Source organism: Coregonus clupeaformis, unplaced genomic scaffold (genome assembly GCF_020615455.1).
Source record: "Coregonus clupeaformis isolate EN_2021a unplaced genomic scaffold, ASM2061545v1 scaf0527, whole genome shotgun sequence".
In the NCBI taxonomy this organism is placed as follows: Eukaryota; Metazoa; Chordata; class Actinopteri; order Salmoniformes; family Salmonidae; genus Coregonus; species Coregonus clupeaformis.
Window position 1 is genome coordinate 200,001 of NW_025533982.1, and position 27,770 is coordinate 227,770.

Genomic DNA, 27,770 nt, shown 5'->3' on the forward strand with positions numbered 1-27,770 from the left:
CACTTGGTAATGATACTGTATTATATATATATATTATGGTAATGATACTGTATTATATATATATATATATATATATATTATGGTAGTGATACTGTATAATATATATATATTATGGTAATGATACCGTATTATATATATATATTATGGTAGTGATACTGTATAATATATATGTATTATGGTAATGATACTGTATTATATATATATATTATGGTAGTGATACTGTATAATATATATATATTATGGTAATGATACTGTATTATATATATATATTATGGTAGTGATACCAAAAGTATGTGGACACCTGCTCGTGTCCAAACTGGTAGTGTATTTGATTTGCATCAGTAGGATGTGTTTAGAACATGTAATCTCTGTCTTTAAAACCTTTCCTCTGTTTGCTTCCCCACTCCTCCTTAGTTCCTACTGGAGACGACCCTGACTCTCCCACCCTCCTCCAGCCCTCCTCCGGTTCAGACGTGCCTCCTTCCCCTCCCAGCGCCATGCCCCATAACCCCCTGCCGCGGCGCTGCCAGCGTGGCCTGTCCCTGCGTCTGGACCTACCGGGGACGAAGTGGGCGTGGTGTCGCGACGTGGGCGGGGCCGACTGGAGAGCCCACCCTGTAACCGGTATGCTGGCGACTGGAGCGTGTGTGGGCGGGACTTCCTGTCTGGAGGGGAAGCGGACTACGATGAGGTGGCGGGGAGCGACAGTGATGAAGAGGAGGAAGACAGGGAGGAGAAGACGGCGGAGTGGACTCAGTACGTTGAGGACTTAGTCCTGGACTTTGACGCCCCGTTTACCTGCAGACTGAGTCTCAAAGACTTTGATACGCTGATATCAGACCTGGAGAGAGAGCTGTCCAAACAGATCAAAATCTGTCTCTGAGAAAGAGGGGAGGGGAGGGGAGGGGAGGGGAGGGGAGAGGAGAGGAGAGGAGAGGAGAGGAGAGGAGAGGAGAGGAGAGGAGAGGAGAGGAGAGGAGAGGAGAGGAGAGGAGGAGAGGAGAGGAGAGGAGAGGAGAGGAGACATAGTATTATTGAAGGTCAGGAAATTCTAGTCTTTATTAGGAAATGACCAAAGAAAGACGACAAGCAATGGTATTTGCTTCAGTAATGTTGAAGTGTATTTAAATGTTCCAATATGTTTAAAATGCTTAATTCCCGGTGTTTTCTTATTCCAAATGCTGGTTCTTCTACAAACAAGTGATAACATTCTATTCTTGGATAACACAAGGACACCTTATTTGTAGAGACATCGACCAGTAAAGTTCTAAAAAACAAAAATCCTTGACAATTCATTGTTTGTAAAATCCTAGTTTCTATGCCATGTAAGGCTGTAACGCTCGCCTGTCAGTTTGCTCTGTTATGTTTTCAGTCAAATGTTTGTGCCAAAAAATTTTCTTTATTTATTTCTCCCATTTTGAAGAAGTCCATATATTTTTTAGAAGGATTTGTTGATGTAATTCCAATGATTTATTCTCTAAATTCCAGTGAAGGATAGATCTAAATTATGATAGATCTATAATAAGTTTGGACAAATAATGCATTGAAAATGTATATTCAATGAAATTTGATGAGATGTCAAAATATGTTAGTTAAAGTGTTAATATGTCCGTTAGTCAGATTCCAGGTTGATCTTACATTTACATTTTAGTCATTTAGCAGACGCTCTTATCCAGAGCAACTTACAGTTAGTGAGTGCACACATTATTTTTTATACTGGCCCCCCCCGTGGTAAACGAACCCACAACCCTGGCGTTGCAAACACCATGCTCTACCAACTGAGCTACATCCCCTGCCAGCCATTCCCTCCCCTACCCCGGACGACGCTGGGCCAATTGTGCACCGCCCCATGGGTCTCCCGGTCGCGGCCGGCTACGACAGAGCCTGGATTCGAACCAGGATCTCTTGGACCACTGCGCCACTCGGGAGAATGTGAATTAATGAACTGAGTTGGATTTAGACACGAGCACAAACCTTTCAGCTGAATTCCACAAGACACACACACCAAAGACTCATTATAAAACTGGCTTGCACTTCTGTTCTAAGTAACAATATTGTAATACTTTTCATATTTTGTCATGTTTTGTAATATTGTTTCATATTTTGCTGCATACTCTGCTATGCATTGTTGCTGTAAACAGCCATGTTATTGTGTTATTGTGATATTTGTGCACGGTACAATCATATTTTGATAACTGTTATTTTTGAAGCCACAGAAGGAATGAAACAGCCATATTACAGAGCAGTTTGCTCCAAAAATGTTACAACTTCCCGTTTTGTTTTTGTATTTGTGCTGTTTTATTGTCTAAACAGTATTACACGGTATTGCACATCTACAATAAGCACTTACATTTTGTTGATGTCCTATGCATATCGTAACCAAGTGTTAAAATACACTATTCTGTATGCCATACAGTGTTATCAACCCAAAAAAATAAAGCACAGTATTATATTTACAGATGAGTTTGAAGCTTGTCTTCAATGTGAAGCGTGAGTTCATGGGATTCTTCCCATCCACAATAGGAACGAACTAGTCGACCACATCACTGGGTGAGCAGTCTTCCAGAGCAGCTTTTACATGACCATATCTAACTCTACAAGATACTCTTTCTCAGAGAGGCCTAGTAGTAGTGGTGGATCCATCCACTAGGAGTTGTTTTATCATGGGGAACCGCTGCCCTCTGTAGTGGATCCATCCACTAGGAGTTGTTTTATCATGGGGAACCGCTGCCCTCTGTAGTGGATCCATCCACTAGGAGTTGTTTTATCATGGGGAACTGCTGCCCTCTGTAGTGGATCCATCCACTAGGAGTTGTTTTATCATGGGGGAACTGCTGCCCTCTGTAGTGTATCCATCCACTAGGAGTTGTTTTATCATGGGGAACTGCTGCCCTCTGTAGTGTATCCATTCACTAGGAGTTGTTTTATCATGGGGAACTGTTGCCCTCTGTAGTGGATCCATCCACTAGGAGTTGTTTTATCATGGGGAACTGTTGCCCTCTGTAGTGGATCCATCCACTAGGAGTTGTTTTATCATGGGGAACCGCTGCCCTCTGTAGTGGATCCATCCACTAGGAGTTGTTTTATCATGGGGGAACCGCTGCCCTCTGTAGTGGATCCATCCACTAGGAGTTGTTTTATCATGGGGAACTGCTGCCCTCTGCTTCTCTTTTAAAGCATCAAACATCTTTCTCAATGAATAAGACACAGAACAATTTTATTCTGCATACCACGAAACTCACTACACTACACTACACATTACACACTACACTACACACTACACTACACACTACGCTACACTACACACTACACTACAGCACTACACTACGCAACAGCACCACACTACAACACTTTACTTTAGTGCATTACTGCAAACAGGATGCATGTTTTGGAAAGTTTTTATTCTGTACAGGATTCCTTCATTTCACTATGTCATTTAGGTTAGTATTGTGGAGAAACAACAATGTTGTGATCCATCCTCAGTTTTCTCCTATCACAGCCATTAAACTCTGTAACTGTTTCAGTTTCTGAGCGGTTTCCTTCCTCTCCGGCAACTGAGTTAGGAAGTCTTTGTAGTGACTGGGTGTATTGATACACGATCCAAGTGTAATTAATAACTTTTTTACCCATCTACCAATAGCTGCCCTTCTTTGCGAGGCATTGGAAAACCTCCTTGGTCTTTGTGGTTTAATCTGTGTTTGAAATTCACTGCTCGACTGAGGGACAGATAATTGTATGTTTGGGGTACAGAGATAAGGTAGTGATTCAAAAATAATGTTAAATACTATTATTGCACACAGAGTGAGTCCATTCATTTTTTACATTTTACATTTTACATGCAATGTATTATGTGACTTGTTAAGCAACTTTTTACTCCTGAACTTATTTAGGCTTACCATAACAAAGGGATTGAATACTTATTGATTCAAGACATTTCAGCTTTTCCATTTTTATTAATTTGTAAAACTTTCTAAAAACATAACTCCACTTTGACATTATGGCGTATTATGTGTAGGTCAGTGACACAAAATCTAAATTTAATCAATAAAAAATTCAGCCTGTAACACAGCTAAATGTGGAAAAAGTAAAGGGGTGTAAATACTTTCTGATGGCATAAGGTTTAAATGTCATGGACCCACGTCCATCAGTTTGGTTCTTATAGTCCTGGTGTGATATGGGTGCCATCTAGTGGTGTAGCGTGGCCGACTTTGAATGCAGCAACTAATCATTCTCAAACGTATTAGAGGATAATTCATCGATTTTATATACCAAATCTGGAGTCAATATGACTTATGGTTCATGAGGAGAAGATTTTGATATTTTTTTAGCATTAACATATGTGCTAACGTGCATCTATAGGTACAGTGTGGCCATATTTGAATGCAGCAACAACTGTTTCTCAAAACCATTAAAGACTGATGTAATGAGTAAATACAAAATCTGGAGTGAATCTGACATATGGTTCATGAGTAGAAGATGATTTTGAGCATTAGCTTTACATATGCAAAGAATGAGTTGTTAATAGTTTCCTTGTTTTTTTAAAAATATATCATTACCAAATTTAGTGTGGTTCATGTTTGTAATGAATACTCAGGGAGAAAAAGGTGTAGATTCACACGCAGGGCGCGGGCAGGTGTTTATTCCGCCTTCGCAGAAGACAAGAATGGTGGTCGCAGGCAGGCAATGGTCATACGCAGGTAGGAAAACAGGCAGGTGAATCAAAATCTAGGACTGAAGGCTATAACTGGTTCTCACAAACGCGCTAGGAAAAGGCTTAGTAGAGTCAAAACAAATAATACCTCACAAGGCACAAACAGAAAGAACTGAACTAAATAAGGAGCTGATGAGACCAGGGGAGTAACTAACACAGGTGGAATCAATGAACAAAAATGAAAGACAGGGCTACGTTCAAGAACACAAAGAAACAGGGCTACGTTCAAGAACACAAAGAAACAGGGCTACGTTCAAGAACATAAAGAAACAGGGCTACGTTCAAGAACACAAAGAAACAGGGCTACGTTCAAGAACACAAAGAAACAGGGCTACGTTCAAGAACACAAAGAAACAGGGCTACGTTCAAGAACACAAAGAAACAGGGCTACGTTCAAGAACACAAAGAAACAGGGCTACGTTCAAGAACACAAAGAAACAGGGCTACGTTCAAGAACACAAAGTATATAAGTCTATGGTCTCAGTTAGACAGTCAACACTACATATATAAGTCTATGGTCTCAGTCAGACAGTCAACACTACATATATAAGTCTATGTTCTCAGTCAGACAGTCAACACTACATATATAAGTCTATGTTCTCAGTTAGACAGTCAACACTAAGAATAACCAGTAATAGATTCTCGTTCTGAATGATCACGCAACGGAGGGCAATTATTATTGGTCACAGTCACATGACACCCAACTATAACCGCTAGGTACATTCTCTGCCGGGACAACTGCAGCAGGACAGTCCAAGGGGAACAAGGGACAGACAGACAGACAGACAGACAGACAGACAGAGAGAGAGAGAGAGAGAGAGAGAGAGAGAGAGAGAGAGAGAGAGAGAGAGAGAGAGAGAGAGAGAGAGAGAGAGAGAGAGAGAGAGAGACAGAGAGAGAGAGAGAGAGAGAGAGAGAGAGAGAGAGAGAGAGAGAGAGAGAGAGAGAGAGAGAGAGAGAGAGAGAGAGCAGAGAGAGAGAGAGAGAGAGAGAGAGAGAGAGAGAGAGAGAGAGAGAGAGAGAGAGAGAGAGAGAGAGAGAGAGAGAGAGAGAGAGAGAGAGAGAGAGAGAGAGAGAGAGAGAGAGAGAGAGAGAGAGAGAGAGAGAGAGAGAGAGAGAGAGAGAGAGAGAGAGAGAGAGAGAGAGAGAGGGGCAGAGTGGGAGTGACTCCAACCCCTCCACACATCTTCTGATCAAGCTGCAGCGTCGACTTCAGGAGAAGAAAACTCACACAGGGGTTTTGTCTTGTCTCCTGTTCACCCCTGTTGTCCTGTAGTCCGGTGTGTTGTTCTAAAGCTTCAGGATGCAGAGCCAGACGATGCAGAGCCAGTCGATGCAGAGCCAGTTGATGGATGCAGAGCCAGTTGATGCAGAGCCAGTTGATGCAGAACCAGTTGATGCAGAGCCAGTTGATGCAGAGCACGATGATGCAGACATCAGTAGACTATAATAATGGATACACGATGCAGATGCAGGAGCAGCAGAGTAATGACTACACCATCCAGGAGGACGAATGGGACAGAGACCTGCTCCTGGACCCGGCCTGGGAGAAACAGCAGAGGAAGGTTGGATACTTCATTATTCATCCCGTCTATTCATTCACATTTCCACATTTGTGAAGGTTCACTGTAGCCTAGTCACATGAGGCAAGGCTGTGGAAGTAACTGCATGTCAACCCACAGCAGTAGTGGAAGGGCTGATGAACTTAAGAAGTTTTAATTATAGGCCTAAAAAGAGAGGGCAGAGGTCTGTGGAAGTATTGCCTGACAGTCAAATGAGTCAAAACGAACACCACATCGTTAATGTGCAGGGTTTTACATGACAGCCCTGTTATAGGGTTTGGCCGGTGCAGGCCGTCATTGTAAATAAGAATTTGTTCTTAACTGACTTGCCTAGTTGAATAAAGGTTAAAAAAAATAAAAATAAAAAATAAATAGGGACGGAAATACTGATTACTTTACTTAGAAGAAAACACCATGTGGGCAAAGTGGGCAACAGGCAACCATGGCAGCATAGCCAACAATAGCTACCAGGCAGGCAGGCAGCATAGCCAACAATAGCTACCAGGCAGGCAGGCAGCATAGCCAACAATAGCTCCCAGGCAGGCAGGCAGCATAGCCAACAATAGCTCCCAGGCAGGCAGGCAGCATAGCCAACAATAGCTCCCAGGCAGGCAGGCAGCATAGCCAACAATAGCTACCAGGCAGGCAGGCAGCATAGCCATGCCTGGAGCTTTAGCTCCAGTTCTCTCAGTGCCATTCCTTTGATGCGTGTGGTATGAGAACTGTCAACAGATGTCTGGTAACAGAATGACGTGACGTCCTCTGGCCCGAAGCAGAACAGAATGGATGCTACGGGCTAATTATAACTAAAGGACTGGAGGGGTATCCAGAGTTGGCTCAGACAATGTCCTTGGTCCTTGCTTGGGGCTGGAGGGCTGTGTCTGTATTGATCAATACTAACCTTATACATGTAGGCTTTTTTTTTGCAATACAAACCATGTTCATGTATTTTCATTATCAAATGTATTTACATGTATTTATTTTACAATATCAAGTTAATTTTACTTTTATTTTGAAACCTTGATCACACAAGCAGAGACATTTCTGCTTGAAAGTGCCTGAATCTAGCCTGAGTGCCAGTCTGTTTGAACGTGCCTGAATCTAGCCTGAGTGCCAGTCTGTTTGAAAGTGCCTGTGTCTAGCCTGAGTGCCAGTCTGTTTGAAAGTGCCTGAATCTAGCCTGAGTGCCAGTCTGTTTGAAAGTGCCTGAATCTAGCCTGAGTGCCAGTCTGTTTGAAAGTGCCTGTGTCTAGCCTGAGTGCCAGTCTGTTTGAAAGTGCCTGAATCTAGCCTGAGTGCCAGTCTGTTTGAAAGTGCTTGAGTCTAGCCTGAGTGCCAGTCTGTTTGAAAGTGCCTGAATCTAGCCTGAGTGCCAGTCTGTTTGTGCTGTCATGACAACTCTTTTGTCCTGTTTTTATTGACAAGGACAGCAAGAGCACAAACATGTCTGGAACCAGGCTATACTTTGTCTGCTCAATAATTCATACCCAGACCAGGTAGCTTTTTATAAAATACAAATAATCTGTCACTGACCAGTCAATATATCAGGGGCAACCTACTGTACCCCTCAATTTAGAATCACTCATAAATGAGTCTTTCAACAGACGGGTTGCCTCCCACAATGTACCAGTGTTCCTATTGCGGCTGTCCGAGGTCTGGGATTTCGAGACCATGCATAAATGGGCTATCATTTACATTGACGTCATTTAGCAGACGCTCTTATCCAGAGCGACTTACAGTTAGTGCATACATTATTCTTTTTTATTTTCATACTGGCCCCCCGTGGGAAACGAACCCACAACCCCTGGCGTTGCAAACGCCATGCTCTACCAACTGAGCTACATCCCCTGCCGGCCATCCCTCCCCTACCCTGGACGACGCTGGGCCAATTGTACGCAGCCCCATTGGTCTCCCGGTGCGGCCGGCTCGACTATCACATCAAACATGAACGGCAGGGCTTCCTTCCCTGCCCATGGTCCTGCCAGACGGAGACAATAATGTAGCAGTGATCACAGGGAGCAGAAACGTTCAACCCCTGGAGGACTTCAACCATGGAGATAGCACGGCCCCATTACCAGGTCATGGTATTCCAGGATCTGGGCTCTGTCAATATAGACTGATAGTTCTGGCAGACTGTCTTTTTATAGACTGATAGTTCTGGCAGACTGTCTTTTTATAGACTGATAGTTCTGGCAGACTGTCTTTTATAGACTGATAGTTCTGGCAGACTGTCTTTTTATAGACTGATAGTTCTGGCAGACTGTCTTTTTATAGACTGATAGTTCTGGCAGACTGTCTTTTTATAGACTGATAGTTCTGGCAGACTGTCTTTTTATAGACTGATAGTTCTGGCAGACTGTCTTTTTATAGACTGATAGTTCTGGCAGACTGTCTTTTTATAGACTGATAGTTCTGGCAGACTGTCTTTTTATAGACTGATAGTTCTGGCAGACTGTCTTTTTTGTCCCAGCAACATCCAGTCAATATGTGTCCCGAAGGGCACCCTAGTCGCTATGGTGACCAGGGCTGGTCAAACGTAGTGCGCTATTATAGGAATAGGGCACCATTTGGGACACAGTCCAAGTGCACCTGCTAGCACAACTGTGTTTAGGATCACTGTACCTTTGATGCATAATACATTAAACGTATAACAGACACAATATTGGAATGAATACGGTGTTGTCCAGTTGGACCTCTGAACGCACCAGGCTGTGACAGACAGTGAGATGGAAACATTATATTTAATAAGGAGGTTTTCTAAACTTCACCAGACTCTAAGCTAGGCACATGGACTCCCTCTCAAGTTAAATCTGAACTGCTTCATTTCCTGTTTTACAGCGTTGAGTCCCTTACGGCCTCATCGGCAACTCCATCTAGAACTAACCCATCACTCTGGTTCTAGAACTAACCCATCACTCTGGTTCTAGAACTAACCCATCACTCTGGTTCTAGAACTAACCCACCACTCTGGTTCTAGAACTAACCCATCACTCTGGTTCTAGAACTAACCCATCACTCTGGTTCTAGAACTAACCCATCACTCTGGTTCTAGAACTAACCCACCACTCTGGTTCTAGAACTAACCCATCACTCTGGTTCTAGAACTAACCCACCACTCTGGTTCTAGAACTAACCCATCACTCTGGTTCTAGAACTAACCCATCACTCTGGTTCTAGAACTAACCCATCACTCTGGTTCTAGAACTAACCCATCACTCCGGTTCTAGAACTAACCCATCACTCTGGTTCTAGAACTAACCCATCACTCTGGTTCTAGAACTAACCCATCACTCCGGTTCTAGAACTAACCCATCACTCTGGTTCAAGAACTAACCCATCACTCCGGTTCTAGAACTAACCTATCACTCTGGTTCTAGAACTAACCCATCACTCCGGGTCTAGAACTAACCCATCACTCTGGTTCTAGAACTAACCCATCACTCCAGTTCTAGAACTAACCCATCACTCTGGTTCTAGAACTAACCCATCACTCTGGTTCTAGAGCTAACCCATCACTCTGGTTCTAGAACTAACCCATCACTCCGGTTACCACAGGAGGCAAGAAGGGGATGTTTAGGGTGTCATTTTGGGACACGGTTTAGTACCAGGAGAGGTCTTATTCTTCCCATTCATTCCCAACCATCATTCTGGATAATATGTTATTTTTTTTACACACATGAGAACATTTGTTATTATGTTTATTTTATTATTCCTATTAATTTGACAGTCTGCCACGGTGTCACTACTCCTATCAGAAAGCCCCCAGTCTGCCACGGTGTCACTACTCCTATCAGAAAGCCCCCAGTCTGCCACGGTGTCACTACTCCTATCAGAAAGCCCCCAGTCTGCCACGGTGTGACTACTCCTGTCAGAAAGCCCCCAGTCTGCCACGGTGTCACTACTCCTATCAGAAAGCCCCCAGTCTGCCACGGTGTGACTACTCCTATCAGAAAGCCCCCAGTCTGCCACGGGTGTCACTACTCCTATCAGAAAGCCCCCAGTCTGCCACGGTGTCACTACTCCTATCAGAAAGCTCCCAGTCTGCCACGGTGTGACTACTCCTATCAGAAAGCCCCCAGTCTGCCACGGTGTGACTACTCCTGTCAGAAAGCCCCCAGTCTGCCACGGTGTCACTACTCCTATCAGAAAGCCCCCAGTCTGCCACGGTGTGACTACTCCTATCAGAAAGCCCCCAGTCTGCCACGGTGTCACTACTCCTATCAGAAAGCTCCCAGTCTGCCACGGTGTGACTACTCCTATCAGAAAGCCCCCAGTCTCACGTGTGTGACTACTCCTGTCAGAAAGCCCCCAGTCTGCCACGGTGTCACTACTCCTATCAGAAAGCCCCCAGTCGCACACGGTGTGACTACTCCTGTCAGAAAGCCCCCAGTCTGCCACGGTGTCACTACTCCTATCAGAAAGCCCCCAGTCTGCCACGGTGTCACTACTCCTATCAGAAAGCCCCCAGTCTGCCACGGTGTCACTACTCCTATCAGAAAGCCCCCAGTCTGCCACGGTGTCACTACTCCTATCAGAAAGCCCCCAGTCTGCCACGGTGTCACTACTCCTGTCAGAAAGCCCCCAGTCTGCCACAGTGTCACTACTCCTATCAGAAAGCCCCCATAGTGACGTAGTCCAATTCAACCAACAGGGGGTGATATAGTTCTACCATTGACTCATATGACTTGACTGTCAAATACAGTACAGTATAGGGGGGGGTTCTACTAAGCTAACATATAGAATTGTTTTAAGATGGTCATACCATGGATCGTTTAGCTATTTCATTTAGAATTTTTGCACCTCTGTAGGTATCCCAAAAAAATACAAAATATAATATTTGATAAAATACTGAATTTGGCCTTTACTACCATAGCCCATGGAAACACATTGAATAACACATTCATAAATAGCAAAACAGACAGTAAAAAAATTAATCATGAGGAATAAGGTTTTGAAGTGAGTCCCCTGTAGCTCAGTTGGTAGAGCATGGCGCTTGCAACGCCAGGGTTGTGGGTTCGTTTTCCACGGGGGGGGGGGGGCAGTATGAAAAATGTATGCACTCACTAACTGTAAGTCGCTCTGGATAAGAGCGTCTGCTAAATGACTAAAATGTTTTTTTTTTAAAGTGTCTGTCCTATGAGATATAAGAAAGATCAGCAAATATTTTAGTTTTTTGGACACATATTTAACCCCTTTTGTTTGTTGGCACAGAACGACCTACATACTTACCTTACCATGTTTTAAACATGTACTGAGAGTCTCCCCTTTCCATAGAGGGGTCATATTAGTTTGTAGCCTTTAACAGTTCGGACGCTACGGACGTTTTCGTGAGAAGACCGATTTTCGGGATATCTCCTGGTCTGATAAACACTGCTGAAGCTCAGCCACCTTCCACCACAGATGAGGATACATCGGCAGATGCGGTGGATTGAGACGCAGCCCATGCAAAAATAAACAGATCTCTATCTTAAACTGACAGATTTTGATGGGGATTTTTACATTTTAGCAGACGCTCTTATCCAGAGCGACTTACAGTTAGTGAATACATTTTTTTTTTTTTTATACTGGCCCCTCGTGGGAATCGAACCCACAACCCTGGCGTTGCAAACACCATGCTCTATCAACTGAGCTACATCCCTGCCAGCCATTCCCTCCCCTACCCTGGACGACGCTGTGCCAATTGTGCGCCGCCCATGAGTCTCCCGGTCGCGGCCGGCTGCGACAGAGCCTGGATTCGAACCAGGATCTAGTGGCACAGTTAGCACTGCGATGTAGTGCCTTAGACCACTGCGCCACTCAGGAGTTTTTAATTTTATTTTTATTAGATTGACGCACGGGTGCGTCAATAGACTCTTAATTAAACTATTCCAGTACTGAGTAGGTATTTACAGTTGGTAGTTTCTCTTGTACTAGGAAACATATGAGTTTATGAAGGTCCTGGTCTATAAGGATGATGATACTAGTTACTGCACCCTACAGTAAATGCTCTGACAATCAGTAAACAAACAATTTTTTACACGTTAATGTAACCTCAGTTCTTTGATATTTAATATAGAATGAATGTATTTTCGTCATTATGTGTTGTCAGTATAGCATTCTCATTCACAACCATGTGTTCTGTACCGTCATGTAAGATTGAAGGACAATTGTTTGCGTTTTTTTCCCAGCTGGGTCAATAGATTTATGATAGTCAACTCACAACAACCACACACAGAGTGGCGTCGCATCAAACCAGGAGAACATGTGTTCCTTCAATGACAACCTCAATCACACTCATAAATTACAGCCAGCGCTGAAATCCAACCACCTTGTGAAATACACTGTACAGCGGACACAGGCAGGGAGAGAGAGATGCCAGGGGGAGAATAGACCTTGTCAACCCTGGCCCAGTCTGACAGAGGGTTATGGGATGGACCGTATTGCGTTTCAGGAGTATCTAAAAGCAGCCTCACACTGCTCCAGGAAAACACTGCTACCCTCTATTATAACTATAGGTTATAACAGGAACACACTGCTCTCTCTCCCCTCTATTATAACTATACATTTACATTTTAGTCATTTAGCAGACGCTCTTATCCAGAGCGACTTACAGTTAGTGAATACATACATATTTTTTTACACTGGCCCCCCGTGGGAATCAAACCCACAACCCTGGCGTTGCAAACACCATGCTCTATCAACTGAGCTACATCCCTGCTGGCCATTCCTCCCCTACCCTGGACGACGCTGGGCCAATTGTGCGCCGCCCATGAGTCTCCCGGTCGCGGCCGGCTGCGACAGAGCCTGGATTCGAACCAGGATCTCTAGTGGCACAGTTAGCACTGCGATGCAGCACCTTAGACCACTGTGCCACTCAGGAGTATAACAGAAAAACACTGCTCTCTCTGCCCTCTATTATAACTATAGGCTATAACAGGAAAACACTGCTTTATACAGAGAATGGATAAAGATAACCCCAAGCACTTTTCTTCCCAGAGCTCAAAGCCAACCCTCCGGGCGGCAGGTAGCTTAGTGGTTTAGAGCGTTGTGCCAGTAACCGAAAGGTCGCTGGTTCTAATCCCCGAGCCGACTAGTTGAAAAATCTGTCGATGTGCCCTTGAGTAAGGCACTTAACCCTAATTGCTCCTGTAAGTCGCTCTGGGTAAGAGCGTCTGCTAAATGACAAACAAAAAAACGATGCCCCAATAATGCTCTCTAACCACTGATTAATGGGTCTGAATAAACGGCCTGCTGTCTGCGTAATCAAGGACCTTCCCAGTATACTGAAACATGGCAAAGTGTTGACATAAATTGCTTTGTTTTTCAGAGTATACTCAAGAAACATGCACGGGTCAGACACTAGCCCTAGCCTGTATTGATTGGACCCGTTGTTTAGCCAACCATCTGTTGTGCTCAGACCTTTACAGCTTGGTGCAACTCCCACCTGAGAAAGGCTGGGACTGGGATTGAAAACATCGAGGAGGACTTCAGGAACGGACTGAAACTCATGCTGCTGCTGGAAGTCATTTCTGGTACATCTCACATCCTGTGTGTAGATCTGTGTGTACGTTCCTGTGGGTGTGTGTGTGTAGATCTGTGTGTACGTGTATGTGGGTGTGTGTGTGTAGATCTGTGTGTACGTGCCTGTGGGTGTGTGTGTGTAGATCTGTGTGTACGTTCCTGTGGGTGTGTCTGATACGTTAATACATTAACATGTCTCCTCTTCCCCAGGTGAAAGACTTCAATAATACATTAACATGTCTCCTCTTCCCCAGGTGAAAGACTTCAATAATACATTAACATGTCTCCTCTTCCCCAGGTGAAAGACTTCAATAATACATTAACATGTCTCCTCTTCCCCAGGTGAAAGACTTCAATAATACATTAACATGTCTCCTCTTCCCCAGGTGAAAGACTTCAATAATACATTAACATGTCTCCTCTTCCCCAGGTGAAAGACTTCAATAATACATTAACATGTACCTCTTCCCCAGGTGAAAGACTTCAATAATACATTAACATGTCTCCTCTTCCCCAGGTGAAAGACTTCAATAATACATTAACATGTCTCCTCTTCCCCAGGTGAAAGACTTCAATAATACAGCCACATGTCTCCTCTTCCCCAGGTGAAAGACTTCAATAATATATTAACATGTCTCCTCTTCCCCAGGTGAAAGACTTCAATAATACATTAACATGTCTCCTCTTCCCCAGGTGAAAGACTTCAATAATACAGTCACATGTCTCCTCTTCCCCAGGTGAAAGACTTCAATAATACAGTCACATGTCTCCTCTTCCCCAGGTGAAAGACTTCAATAATACAGTCACATGTATCCTCTTCCCCAGGTGAAAGACTTCAATAATACATTAACATGTCTCCTCATCCCCAGGTGAAAGACTTCAATAATACAGCCACATGTCTCCTCTTCCCCAGGTGAAAGACTTCAATAATACATTAACATGTCTCCTCTTCCCCAGGTGAAAGACTTCAATAATACAGCCATGTCTCCTCTTCCCCAGGTGAAAGACTTCAATAATACAGCCACATGACTCCTCTTCCCCAGGTGAAAGACTTCAATAATACAGCCACATGTCTCCTCTTCCCCAGGTGAAATACTTCAATAATACATTAACATGTCTCCTCTTCCCCAGGTGAAAGACTTCAATAATACATTAACATGTCTCCTCTTCCCCAGGTGAAAGACTTCAATAATACATTAACATGTCTCCTCTTCCCCAGGTGAAAGACTTCAATAATACAGCCACATGTCTCCTCTTCCCCAGGTGAAAGACTTCAATAATACATTAACATGTCTCCTCTTCCCCAGGTGAAAGACTTCAATAATACATTAACATGTCTCCTCTTCCCCAGGTGAAAGACTTCAATAATACAGCCACATGTCTCCTCTTCCCCAGGTGAAAGACTTCAATAATACAGCCACATGTCTCCTCTTCCCCAGGTGAAAGACTTCCCAAACCAGACAGAGGGAAGATGCGCCCACAAGATAGCTAACGTCAACAAAGCTCTGAGTACATCACCAGCAAAGGAGTCAAGCTGGTCTCCATTGGAGCTGAAGGTATATTATAGTTCTATTTCACCACAGCTGAAGGTATATTATAGTTCTATTTCACCACAGCTGAAGGTATATTATAGTTCTATTTCACCACAGCTGAAGGTATATTATAGTTCTATTTCACCACAGCTGAAGGTATATTATAGTTCTATTTCACCACAGCTGAAGGTATATTATAGTTCTATTTCACCACAGCTGAAGGTATATTATAGTTCTATTTCACCACAGCTGAAGGTATATTATAGTTCTATTTCACCACAGCTGAAGGTATATTATAGTTCTATTTCACCACAGCTGAAGGTATATTATAGTTCTATTTCACCACAGCTGAAGGTATATTATAGTTCTATTTCACCACATATTATAGTTCTATTTCACCACAGCTGAAGGTATATTATAGTTCTATTTCACTACAGCTGAAGGTGTATTATAGTTCTATTTCACCACAGCTGAAGGTATATTATAGTTCTATTTCACCACAGCTGAAGGTATATTATAGTTCTATTTCACCACAGCTGAAGGTATATTATAGTTCTATTTCACCACATCTGAAGGTATATTATAGTTCTATTTCACCACATATTATAGTTCTATTTCACCACAGCTGAAGGTATATTATAGTTCTATTTCACTACAGCTGAAGGTGTATTATAGTTCTCTTTCACCACAGCTGAAGGTATATTATAGTTCTATTTCACCACAGCTGAAGGTATATTATAGGTCTATTTCACCACAGCTGAAGGTATATTATAGTTCTATTTCACCACAGCTGAAGATATATTATAGTTCTATTTCACCACAGCTGAAGGTATATTATAGTTCTATTTCACCACAGCTGAAGGTATATTATAGTTCTATTTCACCACAGCTGAAGGTATATTATAGTTCTATTTCACCCAGCTGAAGGTATATTATAGTTCTATTTCACCACAGCTGAAGGTATATTATAGTTCTATTTCACCACAGCTGAAGGTATATTATAGTTCTATTTCACCACAGCTGAAGGTATATTATAGTTCTATTTCACCACAGCTGAAGGTATATTATAGTTACTACAATCCACAAAAACACTACAGTAAATACTACAGTATTCTACAATCTGCAAAAACAGTACAGTAAATACTATAGTGTATACTAAGTTTTCTTTTATTTCTCCTATGTTAACTGTAAATACTACAGTGTACTACAGTAAATGCTACATATTTCACTGCAGTGTTTTTGTGGTCTTTAGTACGCAAAAACACCACAGCGAATACTATAGTATTTATACCATAGTATACTATAGTATATATATTTTTTTTTACGTGGGCTATGTGTGACATTGAACACTGCATATAATTTGAATGCCAGTATATTATACAGACCATCCAATTAGGCAAACTTAATGTAGGAATAGAAAACAGACCTGGTTGATTAAGCCTATGAATATTCCACGATTGCTGTATTACTGACGTGTTTCTCCTGCAGAGATCGTGGATGGCAACATTAAAATGACTCTGGGGATGATCTGGACCATCATCCTGCGCTTCGCCATCCAAGATATCTCCGTGGAAGGTTAGCTAATATATATATATATTTTTTTAACCTTTATTTAACTAGGCAAGTCAGTTAAGAACAAATTCTTATTTACAATGACGGCCTACACCGGCCAAACCCGGACGACGCTGGGCCAATTGTGCGCTGCCCTATGGGACTCCCAATCACGTCCGGTTGTGATACAGCCTGGAATCGAACCAGGGGGTCTGTAGTGACACCTCAAGCACTGAGATGCAGTGCCTTAGACCGCTGCCTTAGACCGCTGCCTTGGACCGCTGCCTTGGACCGCTGCCTTGGACCGCTGCCTTAGACCGCTTTGCCTTGAACCGCTGCCCCTTAGACCGCTGCCTGACCGCTGCCTTGGACCGCTGCCCTGGACCGCTGCCTTGGACCGCTGCCTTGGACCGCTGCCTTGGACCGCTGCCTTGGACCGCTGCCTTGGACCGCTGCCTTGGACCGCTGCCTTGGACCGCTGCCTTGGACCGCTGCCTTGGACCGCTGCCTTAGACCGCTGCCTTAGACCGCTGCGCTACTCGGGAGCAGTCATGTAGTTATAGTGTTATGTATAGTGATTAGTATGTCATCTCCGTGGAAGGTTAGCTAATATAGTCATGTAGTTATAGTGTTATGTATAGTGATTAGTATGTCATCTCCGTGGAAGGTTAGCTAATATAGTCATGGAGTTATAGTGTTATGTATAGTGATTAGCATGTCATCTCCGTGGAAGGTTAGCTAATATAGTCATGTAGTTATAGTGTTATGTATAGTGATTAGTATGTCATCTCCGTGGAAGGTTAGCTAATATAGTCATGTAGTTATAGTGTTATGTATAGTGATTAGCATGTCATCTCCGTGGAAGGTTAGCTAATATAGTCATGTAGTTATAGTGTTATGTATAGTGATTAGCATGTCATCTCCGTGGAAGGTTAGCTAATATAGTCATGTAGTTATAGTGTTATGTATAGTGATTAGTATGTCATCTCCGTGGAAGGTTAGCTAATATAGTCATGGAGTTATAGTGTTATGTATAGTGATTAGCATGTCATCTCCGTGGAAGGTTAGCTAATATAGTCATGGAGTTATAGTGTTATGTATAGTGATTAGTATGTCATCTCCGTGGAAGGTTAGCTAATATAGTCATGTAGTTATAGTGTTATGTATAGTGATTAGTATGTCATCTCCGTGGAAGGTTAGCTAATATAGTCATGTAGTTATAGTGTTATGTATAGTGATTAGTATGTCATCTCCGTGGAAGGTTAGCTAATATAGTCATGTAGTTATAGTGTTATGTATAGTGATTAGTATGTCATCTCCGTGGAAGGTTAGCTAATATAGTCATGGAGTTATAGTGTTATGTATAGTGATTAGCATGTCATCTCCGTGGAAGGTTAGCTAATATAGTCATGTAGTTATAGTGTTATGTATAGTGATTAGTATGTCATCTCCGTGGAAGGTTAGCTAATATAGTCATGTAGTTATAGTGTTATGTATAGTGATTAGCATGTCATCTCCGTGGAAGGTTAGCTAATATAGTCATGTAGTTATAGTGTTATGTATAGTGATTAGCATGTCATCTCCGTGGAAGGTTAGCTAATATAGTCATGTAGTTATAGTGTTATGTATAGTGATTAGTATGTCATCTCCGTGGAAGGTTAGCTAATATAGTCATGGAGTTATAGTGTTATGTATAGTGATTAGCATGTCATCTCCGTGGAAGGTTAGCTAATATAGTCATGGAGTTATAGTGTTATGTATAGTGATTAGTATGTCATCTCCGTGGAAGGTTAGCTAATATAGTCATGTAGTTATAGTGTTATGTATAGTGATTAGTATGTCATCTCCGTGGAAGGTTAGCTAATATAGTCATGGAGTTATAGTGTTATGTATAGTGATTAGTATGTCATCTCCGTGGAAGGTTAGCTAATATAGTCATGTAGTTATAGTGTTATGTATAGTGATTAGTATGTCATCTCCGTGGAAGGTTAGCTAATATAGTCATGTAGTTATAGTGTTATGTATAGTGATTAGCATGTCATCTCTGTGGAAGGTTAGCTAATATAGTCATGTAGTTATAGTGTTATGTATAGTGATTAGTATGTCATCTCCGTGGAAGGTTAGCTAATATAGTCATGGAGTTATAGTGTTATGTATAGTGATTAGCATGTCATCTCCGTGGAAGGTTAGCTAATATAGTCATGTAGTTATAGTGTTATGTATAGGGATTAGCATGTCATCTCCGTGGAAGGTTAGCTAATATAGTCATGTAGTTATAGTGTTATGTATAGTGATTAGTATGTCATCTCCGTGGAAGGTTAGCTAATATAGTCATGTAGTTATAGTGTTATGTATAGTGATTAGCATGTCATCTCCGTGGAAGGTTAGCTAATATAGTCATGGAGTTATAGTGTTATGTATAGTGATTAGTATGTCATCTCCGTGGAAGGTTAGCTAATATAGTCATGTAGTTATAGTGTTATGTATAGTGATTAGCATGTCATCTCCGTGGAAGGTTAGCTAATATAGTCATGTAGTTATAGTGTTATGTATAGTGATTAGCATGTCATCTCCGTGGAAGGTTAGCTAATATAGTCATGTAGTTATAGTGTTATGTATAGTGATTAGCATTTCATCTCCGTGGAAGGTTAGCTAATATAGTCATGTAGTTATAGTGTTATGTATAGTGATTAGTATGTCATCTCCGTGGAAGGTTAGCTAATATAGTCATGTAGTTATAGTGTTATGTATAGTGATTAGTATGTCATCTCCGTGGAAGGTTAGCTAATATAGTCATGGAGTTATAGTGTTATGTATAGTGATTAGTATGTCATCTCCGTGGAAGGTTAGCTAATATAGTCATGTAGTTATAGTGTTATGTATAGTGATTAGTATGTCATCTCCGTGGAAGGTTAGCTAATATAGTCATGTAGTTATAGTGTTATGTATAGTGATTAGTATGTCATCTCCGTGGAAGGTTAGCTAATATAGTCATGGAGTTATAGTGTTATGTGTAGTGATTAGCATGTCATCTCCGTGGAAGGTTAGCTAATATAGTCATGGAGTTATAGTGTTATGTATAGTGATTAGCATGTCATCTCCGTGGAAGGTTAGCTAATATAGTCATGGAGTTATAGTGTTATGTATAGTGATTAGCATGTCATCTCCGTGGAAGGTTAGCTAATATAGTCATGGAATTATAGTGTTATGTATAGTGATTAGCATGTCATCTCCGTGGAAGGTTAGCTAATATAGTCATGGAGTTATAGTGTTATGTATAGTGATTAGTATGTCATCTCCGTGGAAGGTTAGCTAATATAGTATGGAGTTATAGTGTTATGTATAGTGATTAGTATGTCATCTCTGTGGAAGGTTAGCTAATATAGTCATGTAGTTATAGTGTTATGTATAGTGATTAGTATGTCATCTCCGTGGAAGGTTAGCTAATATAGTCATGTAGTTATAGTGTTATGTATAGTGATTAGTATGTCATCTCCGTGGAAGGTTAGCTAATATAGTCATGGAGTTATAGTGTTATGTATAGTGATTAGCATGTCATCTCCGTGGAAGGTTAGCTAATATAGTCATGTAGTTATAGTGTTATGTATAGTGATTAGCATGTCATCTCCGTGGAAGGTTAGCTAATATAGTCATGTAGTTATAGTGTTATGTATAGTGATTAGTATGTCATCTCCGTGGAAGGTTAGCTAATATAGTCATGTAGTTATAGTGTTATGTATAGTGATTAGTATGTCATCTCCGTGGAAGGTTAGCTAATATAGTCATGTAGTTATAGTGTTATGTATAGTGATTAGCATGTCATCTCCGTGGAAGGTTAGCTAATATAGTCATGTAGTTATAGTGTTATGTATAGTGATTAGCATGTCATCTCCGTGGAAGGTTAGCTAATATAGTCATGTAGTTATAGTGTTATGTATAGTGATTAGCATGTCATCTCCGTGGAAGGTTAGCTAATATAGTCATGTAGTTATAGTGTTATGTATAGTGATTAGCATGTCATCTCCGTGGAAGGTTAGCTAATATAGTCATGTAGTTATAGTGTTATGTATAGTGATTAGTATGTCATCTCCGTGGAAGGTTAGCTAATATAGTCATGGAGTTATAGTGTTATGTATAGTGATTAGCATGTCATCTCCGTGGAAGGTTAGCTAATATAGTCATGTAGTTATAGTGTTATGTATAGTGATTAGTATGTCATCTCCGTGGAAGGTTAGCTAATATAGTCATGTAGTTGTAGTGTTATGTATAGTGATTAGTATGTCATCTCCGTGGAAGGTTAGCTAATATAGTCATGTAGTTATAGTGTTATGTATAGTGATTAGTATGTCATCTCCGTGGAAGGTTAGCTAATATAGTCATGTAGTTATAGTGTTATGTATAGTGATTAGTATGTCATCTCCGTGGAAGGTTAGCTAATATAGTCATGTAGTTATAGTGTTATGTATAGTGATTAGCATGTCATCTCCGTGGAAGGTTAGCTAATATAGTCATGTAGTTGTAGTGTTATGTATAGTGATTAGTATGTCATCTCCGTGGAAGGTTAGCTAATATAGTCATGTAGTTATAGTGTTATGTATAGTGATTAGCATGTCATCTCCGTGGAAGGTTAGCTAATATAGTCATGTAGTTATAGTGTTATGTATAGTGATTAGTATGTCATCTCCGTGGAAGGTTAGCTAATATAGTCATGTAGTTATAGTGTTATGTATAGTGATTAGCATGTCATCTCCGTGGAAGGTTAGCTAATATAGTCATGTAGTTATAGTGTTATGTATAGTGATTAGTATGTCATCTCCGTGGAAGGTTAGCTAATATAGTCATGTAGTTATAGTGTTATGTATAGTGATTAGTATGTCATCTCCGTGGAAGGTTAGCTAATATAGTCATGTAGTTATAGTGTTATGTATAGTGATTAGCATGTCATCTCCGTGGAAGGTTAGCTAATATAGTCATGTAGTTATAGTGTTATGTATAGTGATTAGTATGTCATCTCCGTGGAAGGTTAGCTAATATAGTCATGCAGTTATAGTGTTATGTATAGTGATTAGCATGTCATCTCCGTGGAAGGTTAGCTAATATAGTCATGTAGTTATAGTGTTATGTATAGTGATTAGCATGTCATCTCCGTGGAAGGTTAGCTAATATAGTCATGTAGTTATAGTGTTATGTATAGTGATTAGCATGTCATCTCCGTGGAAGGTTAGCTAATATAGTCATGTAGTTATAGTGTTATGTATAGTGATTAGTATGTCATCTCTGTGGAAGGTTAGCTAATATAGTATGTAGTTATAGTGTTATGTATAGTGATTTAGGTGTATCTCGTGGAAGGTTAGCTAATAAGTCATGTAGTTATAGTGTTATGTATAGTGATTAGTATGTCATTCTCCGTGGAAGGTTAGCTAATATAGTCATGCAGTTATAGTGTTATGTATAGTGATTAGCATGCATCTCCGTGGAAGGTTAGCTAATATAGTCATGTAGTTATAGTGTTATGTATAGTGATTAGCATGTCATCTCCGTGGAAGGTTAGCTAATATAGTCATGGAGTTATAGTGTTATGTATAGTGATTAGCATGTCATCTCCGTGGAAGGTTAGCTAATATAGTCATGTAGTTATAGTGTTATGTATAGTGATTAGTATGTCATCTCTGTGGAAGGTTAGCTAATATAGTCATGTAGTTGTAGTGTTATGTATAGTGATTAGTATGTCATCTCCGTGGAAGGTTAGCTAATATAGTCATGGAGTTATAGTGTTATGTATAGTGATTAGCATGTCATCTCCGTGGAAGGTTAGCTAATATAGTCATGGAGTTATAGTGTTATGTATAGTGATTAGCATGTCATCTCCGTGGAAGGTTAGCTAATATAGTCATGGAGTTATAGTGTTATGTATAGTGATTAGTATGTCATCTCCGTGGAAGGTTAGCTAATATAGTCATGGAGTTATAGTGTTATGTATAGTGATTAGTATGTCATCTCCGTGGAAGGTTAGCTAATATAGTCATGTAGTTATAGTGTTATGTATAGTGATTAGCATGTCATCTCCGTGGAAGGTTAGCTAATATAGTCATGGAGTTATAGTGTTATGTATAGTGATTAGTATGTCATCTCCGTGGAAGGTTAGCTAATATAGTCATGTAGTTATAGTGTTATGTATAGTGATTAGTATGTCATCTCTGTGGAAGGTTAGCTGCTTATGTTATTGATGAGGAAAACCACTAACGACAGATCCTATTGGACTGTAGGTGCTATTCATAAGACAGAATTAGATATTAGAACACATCAGGTCAGTTTCCTGGACCCAGATTTCAGACTAGTCTTGGACTGAAAATCATCAACGACAGATTCTCCATTAAAAGTGCTTGTTAGTCCAGGACCAGTCTGTGTCCGGGGAACCGTCCCGTAATGAATGTGGCTATCATAGATTACATTTTAGTCATTTAGCAGACGCTCTTATCCAGAGCGACTTACAGTTAGTGAGTGCATACATTTTTCATACTGCCCCCCTCCCCGTGGGAATCGAACCCACAACTCTGGCGTTGCAAGCGCCATGCTCTACCAACTGAGCTACAGGATTACCAACATAGAGCACATGACATGGGCCTTTGGAGAGTTTGATAGGGCCAGGGATGTATGGTTGTCACAATAAACATCACAATGTTCTCTCCTGTAGAAACCTCTGCTAAGGAGGGGCTTCTTCTATGGTGCCAGAGAAAGACTGCCCCCTACAGGAATGTCAATGTCCAGAACTTCCATGTCAGGTGAGTCCATTTACTTAGTGAGATTCAAGCGAGAGAGAGAGAGAGAGAGAGAGAGAGAGAGAGAGAGAGAGAGAGAGAGAGAGAGAGAGAGAGAGAGCGAGGAGAGAGAGAGAGAGAGAGCAGAGGAGAGAGAGAGAGAGAGAGAGAGAGAGAGAGAGAGAGAGAGAGAGAGGAGAGCACATGTTAAAGAGAGAGAGAGAGAGAGAGAGAGAGAGAGAGAGAGAGAGAGAGAGAGAGAGAGAGAGAAGAGCTACATGTTAAAGAGAGAGAGAGAGAGAGAGAGAGAGAGAGAGAGAGAGAGGAGAGCTACATGTTATAGAGAGAGAGAGAGAGAGAGAGAGAGAGAGAGAGAGAGAGAGAGAGAGAGAGAGAGCTACATGTTATAGAGAGAGAGAGAGAGAGAGAGAGAGAGAGAGAGGAGAGCTGCATGTTAATTCAGCCTTTATCAGCAGCCCACCAGTCCAGTAATGCTTACGTTGCCCCATTTAAGATCAGGGCTTTAAAAAGACCACTCTGCTTTGCCATTCATTGGTTGTGATTAAATCTGATAAAGGCCCAGTGCAGTCAACATTCGTTTTTTCCTGTGTTTTGTATCATATTGTACAACAGCTGATGAAACTAGCACCAGCACAAGTGTGAAAACATTTGATCAGTGTTATTTGTTATTTCCTGATAGTTTCTGGTTGAAAATTCAATCTACACAGAACCTTCTAATCAGCAGGTTTGCATGGGGGCGGGAGTCTCGGCTTGCCTGGTGACATCACCAGGTGGTAAATTGATTAATAGACAAATAACAAAGAGAGTTCCAACCTAGCTACCAATAACAGCTCGTTTTCAGTTATCCCCTCCTCCCTCAGACCACTCCCAGAGAGTCCTAGCAAAGTTCTGCTTGAGAAATCGTTTTTTTGCTAAAAAAGCTATTTTTGTCAATTTTAATGGAAAACTATTACACTAAGGTTCTTAATTGTTACCCAGAAATGATTTGATATTGATATAAAAACAGCTGCATTGGGCCTTTAACTGCTGGGTAGAAGCCTCTTCCCAGACTGATCAATGTGTATTGATGTCAGCTTGGAGAATCACAACCATCCATTTGATTGAGTTCTGCAGCAGAGAGAGCAGCCTATTAGAAAGGCTTGTACCCTTTACTGATGATTTGTCGCCAGAGATGGTTTGATTCCGTTTCTACCATTGTGGCTAGATGGAGTAGGCCTACAGCTCTGTCTAGTGGTTTGATTCCGTTTCTACCATTGTGGCCAGATGGAGTAGGCCTACAGCTCCATCTAGTGGTCGCGACAGGGACAACAGTTGTTGACAACTGTAGCGTTTTAGCTAACCCTTTCCTAACCTTAATCTCATTCTCCTAACCTGCTATGTTAATTCACCTAACCTGCCATGTTAATTATCCTAACCTACTATGTTAATTATCCTAACCTGCCATGTTAATTATCCTAACCTGCCATGTTAATTATCCTAACCTGCCATGTTAATTATCCTAACCTGCCATGTTAATTATCCTAACCTGCCGTGTTAATTATCCTAACCTGCCATGTTAATTATCCTAACCTGCCATGTTAATTATCCTAACCTGCCATGTTAATTATCCTAACCTGCCATGTTAATTATCCTAACCTGCCATGTTAATTATCCTAACCTGCCATGTTAATTATCCTAACCTGCCATGTTAATTATCCTAACCTGCCATGTTAATTATCCTAACCTGCCATGTTAATTATCCTAACCTGCCATGTTAATTATCCTAACCTGCCATGTTAATTATCCTAACCTGCCATGTTAATTATCCTAACCTGCCATGTTAATTATCCTAACCTACCATGTTAATTATCCTAACCTGCTATGTAAACATTCTGTGGCAACAAATCATCAGTATCAACACACTTGCACCTATCAGTCTGAGAACCAATGAACACAAAGCTTTAGTAGGAAGTCAAATGTAATTGTCCCTTGACCTTAGAAGACTATTCGATCCAGGCGTTTTTTAATTGGCTATTGATGTGGCTGCCCGCCGTGATGATCTAATATGATTCTCTCCCCCCCCTGGTTGGCTGTGAAGCTGGAAGGACGGCCTTGCGTTGTGTGCCCTGATACACAGACACCGTCCTGACCTCATCGACTATGCCAAGCTCAACAAGGTCTCTGTTTGGTGTGGCCTGAGCCCCAATGCATGCTGGTCTAGGACTGGCTGAGTGCCTTCAGGCCAACTCCTTGTCACTCATTGTCATGATATGATGACACTAACAGACTGGCACTCAGGCTAGTCTGGTCCTAGACCTGGGCTGAAGTGCATGATGGGAGATGCAGACACCAACCACCATACTAACCCAACTGCCTGTTTACTTCATAGAGATTCACTGGTCAAGAGTCCTGTTTACTTCATAGAGATTCACTGGTCTAGAGTCCTGTTTACTTCATAGAGATTCACTGGTCAAGAGTCCTGTTTACTTCATAGAGATTCACTGGTCAAGAGTCCTGTTTACTTCATAGAGATTCACTGGTCAAGAGGATGATAAAACGAAGATAAACTATATGACAGTTATAGGAAGTAAACAAATGAAATCGAAGATGACAGCATTTTGGCTGCACTATATAAAATCTAAGTGTACATTTAAACATTGTTTTCTGTAGGTAAATATTTTTGCTTTCTTGATCCCACTTCTCTATTGACCTGTAATGGGAGAATAAAATCTTTTGTCATTCCACCAGTAATGTCTTTCTTTCTCTGGGGGTGAAGACAACAGGAGAGAGAGAGGTGCTCCTTCTGTCCGGCGCTGGAGACAGAGCCGTGGAGATCCCAGGCTTACTGCAGCTAGGACCCTAGTTAATCAGGGCGGCGGGTAGCCTAGCAGTTTTTTTTATTTTTTATTTCATATAACAGGTAGTTGAGAACACAAGACTGGCCAAGATAAAGAAAGTAGTGAATAAAAAAGAACACAAGTTAATATGGGGTAAAAAACATAAATAGAAATACAATAGAAAATATATATAAGTGTGTGAAAATGTAGATATGGAGGAAAGGCAATAAATAGGTATAGTGAGAATAATTACAATAGTATTAACACTGGAATGCTAGATGTGCAAGAGATTATGTGCAAATAGAGATACTGGTGAAAAAAGAAAAAATAAAATAAGGGATGAGGTAGTGGGTGGGATAATAGTGGTGTGTAAGGTGCAGTGATCAGTAAGGTGTCTGACAACTGATGCTTAAAGTATTGAGGGAGATAAGAGTTCCAGCTTCAGAGATTTTTGCAACGTCCAGTATTGGCAGCAGAGAACTGGAAGGAATGGCGGCCAAGGAGGTGTTGGCTTTGGGAATGACAGGGAGAAACCTGTGGAGCGTAGACTACGGGTGGGTGTGCAGTGACCAAGATAAGATAAGGGGGGATTTGCCTAGCAGTGATTTATAGATGGCCTGGAGCCAGTGGGTTTGACGAAACATGTAGTGAGGACCAGCCAACAAGAGCGAAGCAGAGTGGTGGGTAGTGTATGGGGCTTTGGAGAAAAACGGATGAACTGGATAGACTACATCCAATTTGCTGAGTAGAGTGTTGGAGGTTGTTGTAAAGAAAGAAGGAAGGATAGTAGTTTTACAGGGATGTTTGGCAACATGAGTGAAGGAGGTTGTTGCGAAATAGGAAGCGATTCTAGATTTAACTTTGGATTGGAGATTTTTAGTGAGTCTGGAAGTTGAGTTTATAGTCTAACCAGACACCTAGGTATTGTAGTTGTCACATACTCTAGGTCAGACGGCGAGAGTGGTGATTCTAGTGGGTGGGCAGGTGCCAGCAGCGCTCGATTGAAAAGCATGCATTTAGTTTTATAGTGTTTAAGAGCAGTTGGAGGCTATGAAGGATTGTTGTATGGCATTGAAGCTCGTTTGGAGGTTTGTTAACACAGTGTCCAATGAAGGGCCAGATGTATAAAAATGGTGTGTCATGCTGAGAAGTGGATTGAGAGTCACCAGCAGCAAGAGCGACATCATTGATATACACGGAGAAAAGTGTGGCCCAAGAATTGAACCCGTGGCACCCCCCACAGAGACGCCATAGGAATCCAGACAACAGGTTCCGATTTGACACACGAACTCATCTGAGAAGTAGTTGGAGAACAGGCG

At 41.5% G+C, this 27,770-nt stretch overlaps 1 protein-coding gene and 1 pseudogene across 1 annotated transcript in view; both read left to right on the forward strand.

Moving 5' to 3' along the window:
• Positions 1-904, forward strand: part of LOC123484991 (rho GTPase-activating protein SYDE1-like) — a 16,592-nt gene extending 15,688 nt beyond the window's left edge. The window contains 2 exon segments of the mRNA XM_045215818.1: positions 415-560; positions 563-904. Of these exon segments, the coding sequence (XP_045071753.1) occupies positions 415-560; positions 563-883 (467 nt within the window). The 3' untranslated portion in view covers positions 884-904.
• Positions 905-5,815: 4,911 nt separating this feature from the next.
• The window catches only part of LOC123484992, a 50,621-nt pseudogene continuing 28,666 nt past the window's right edge, over positions 5,816-27,770 (forward strand).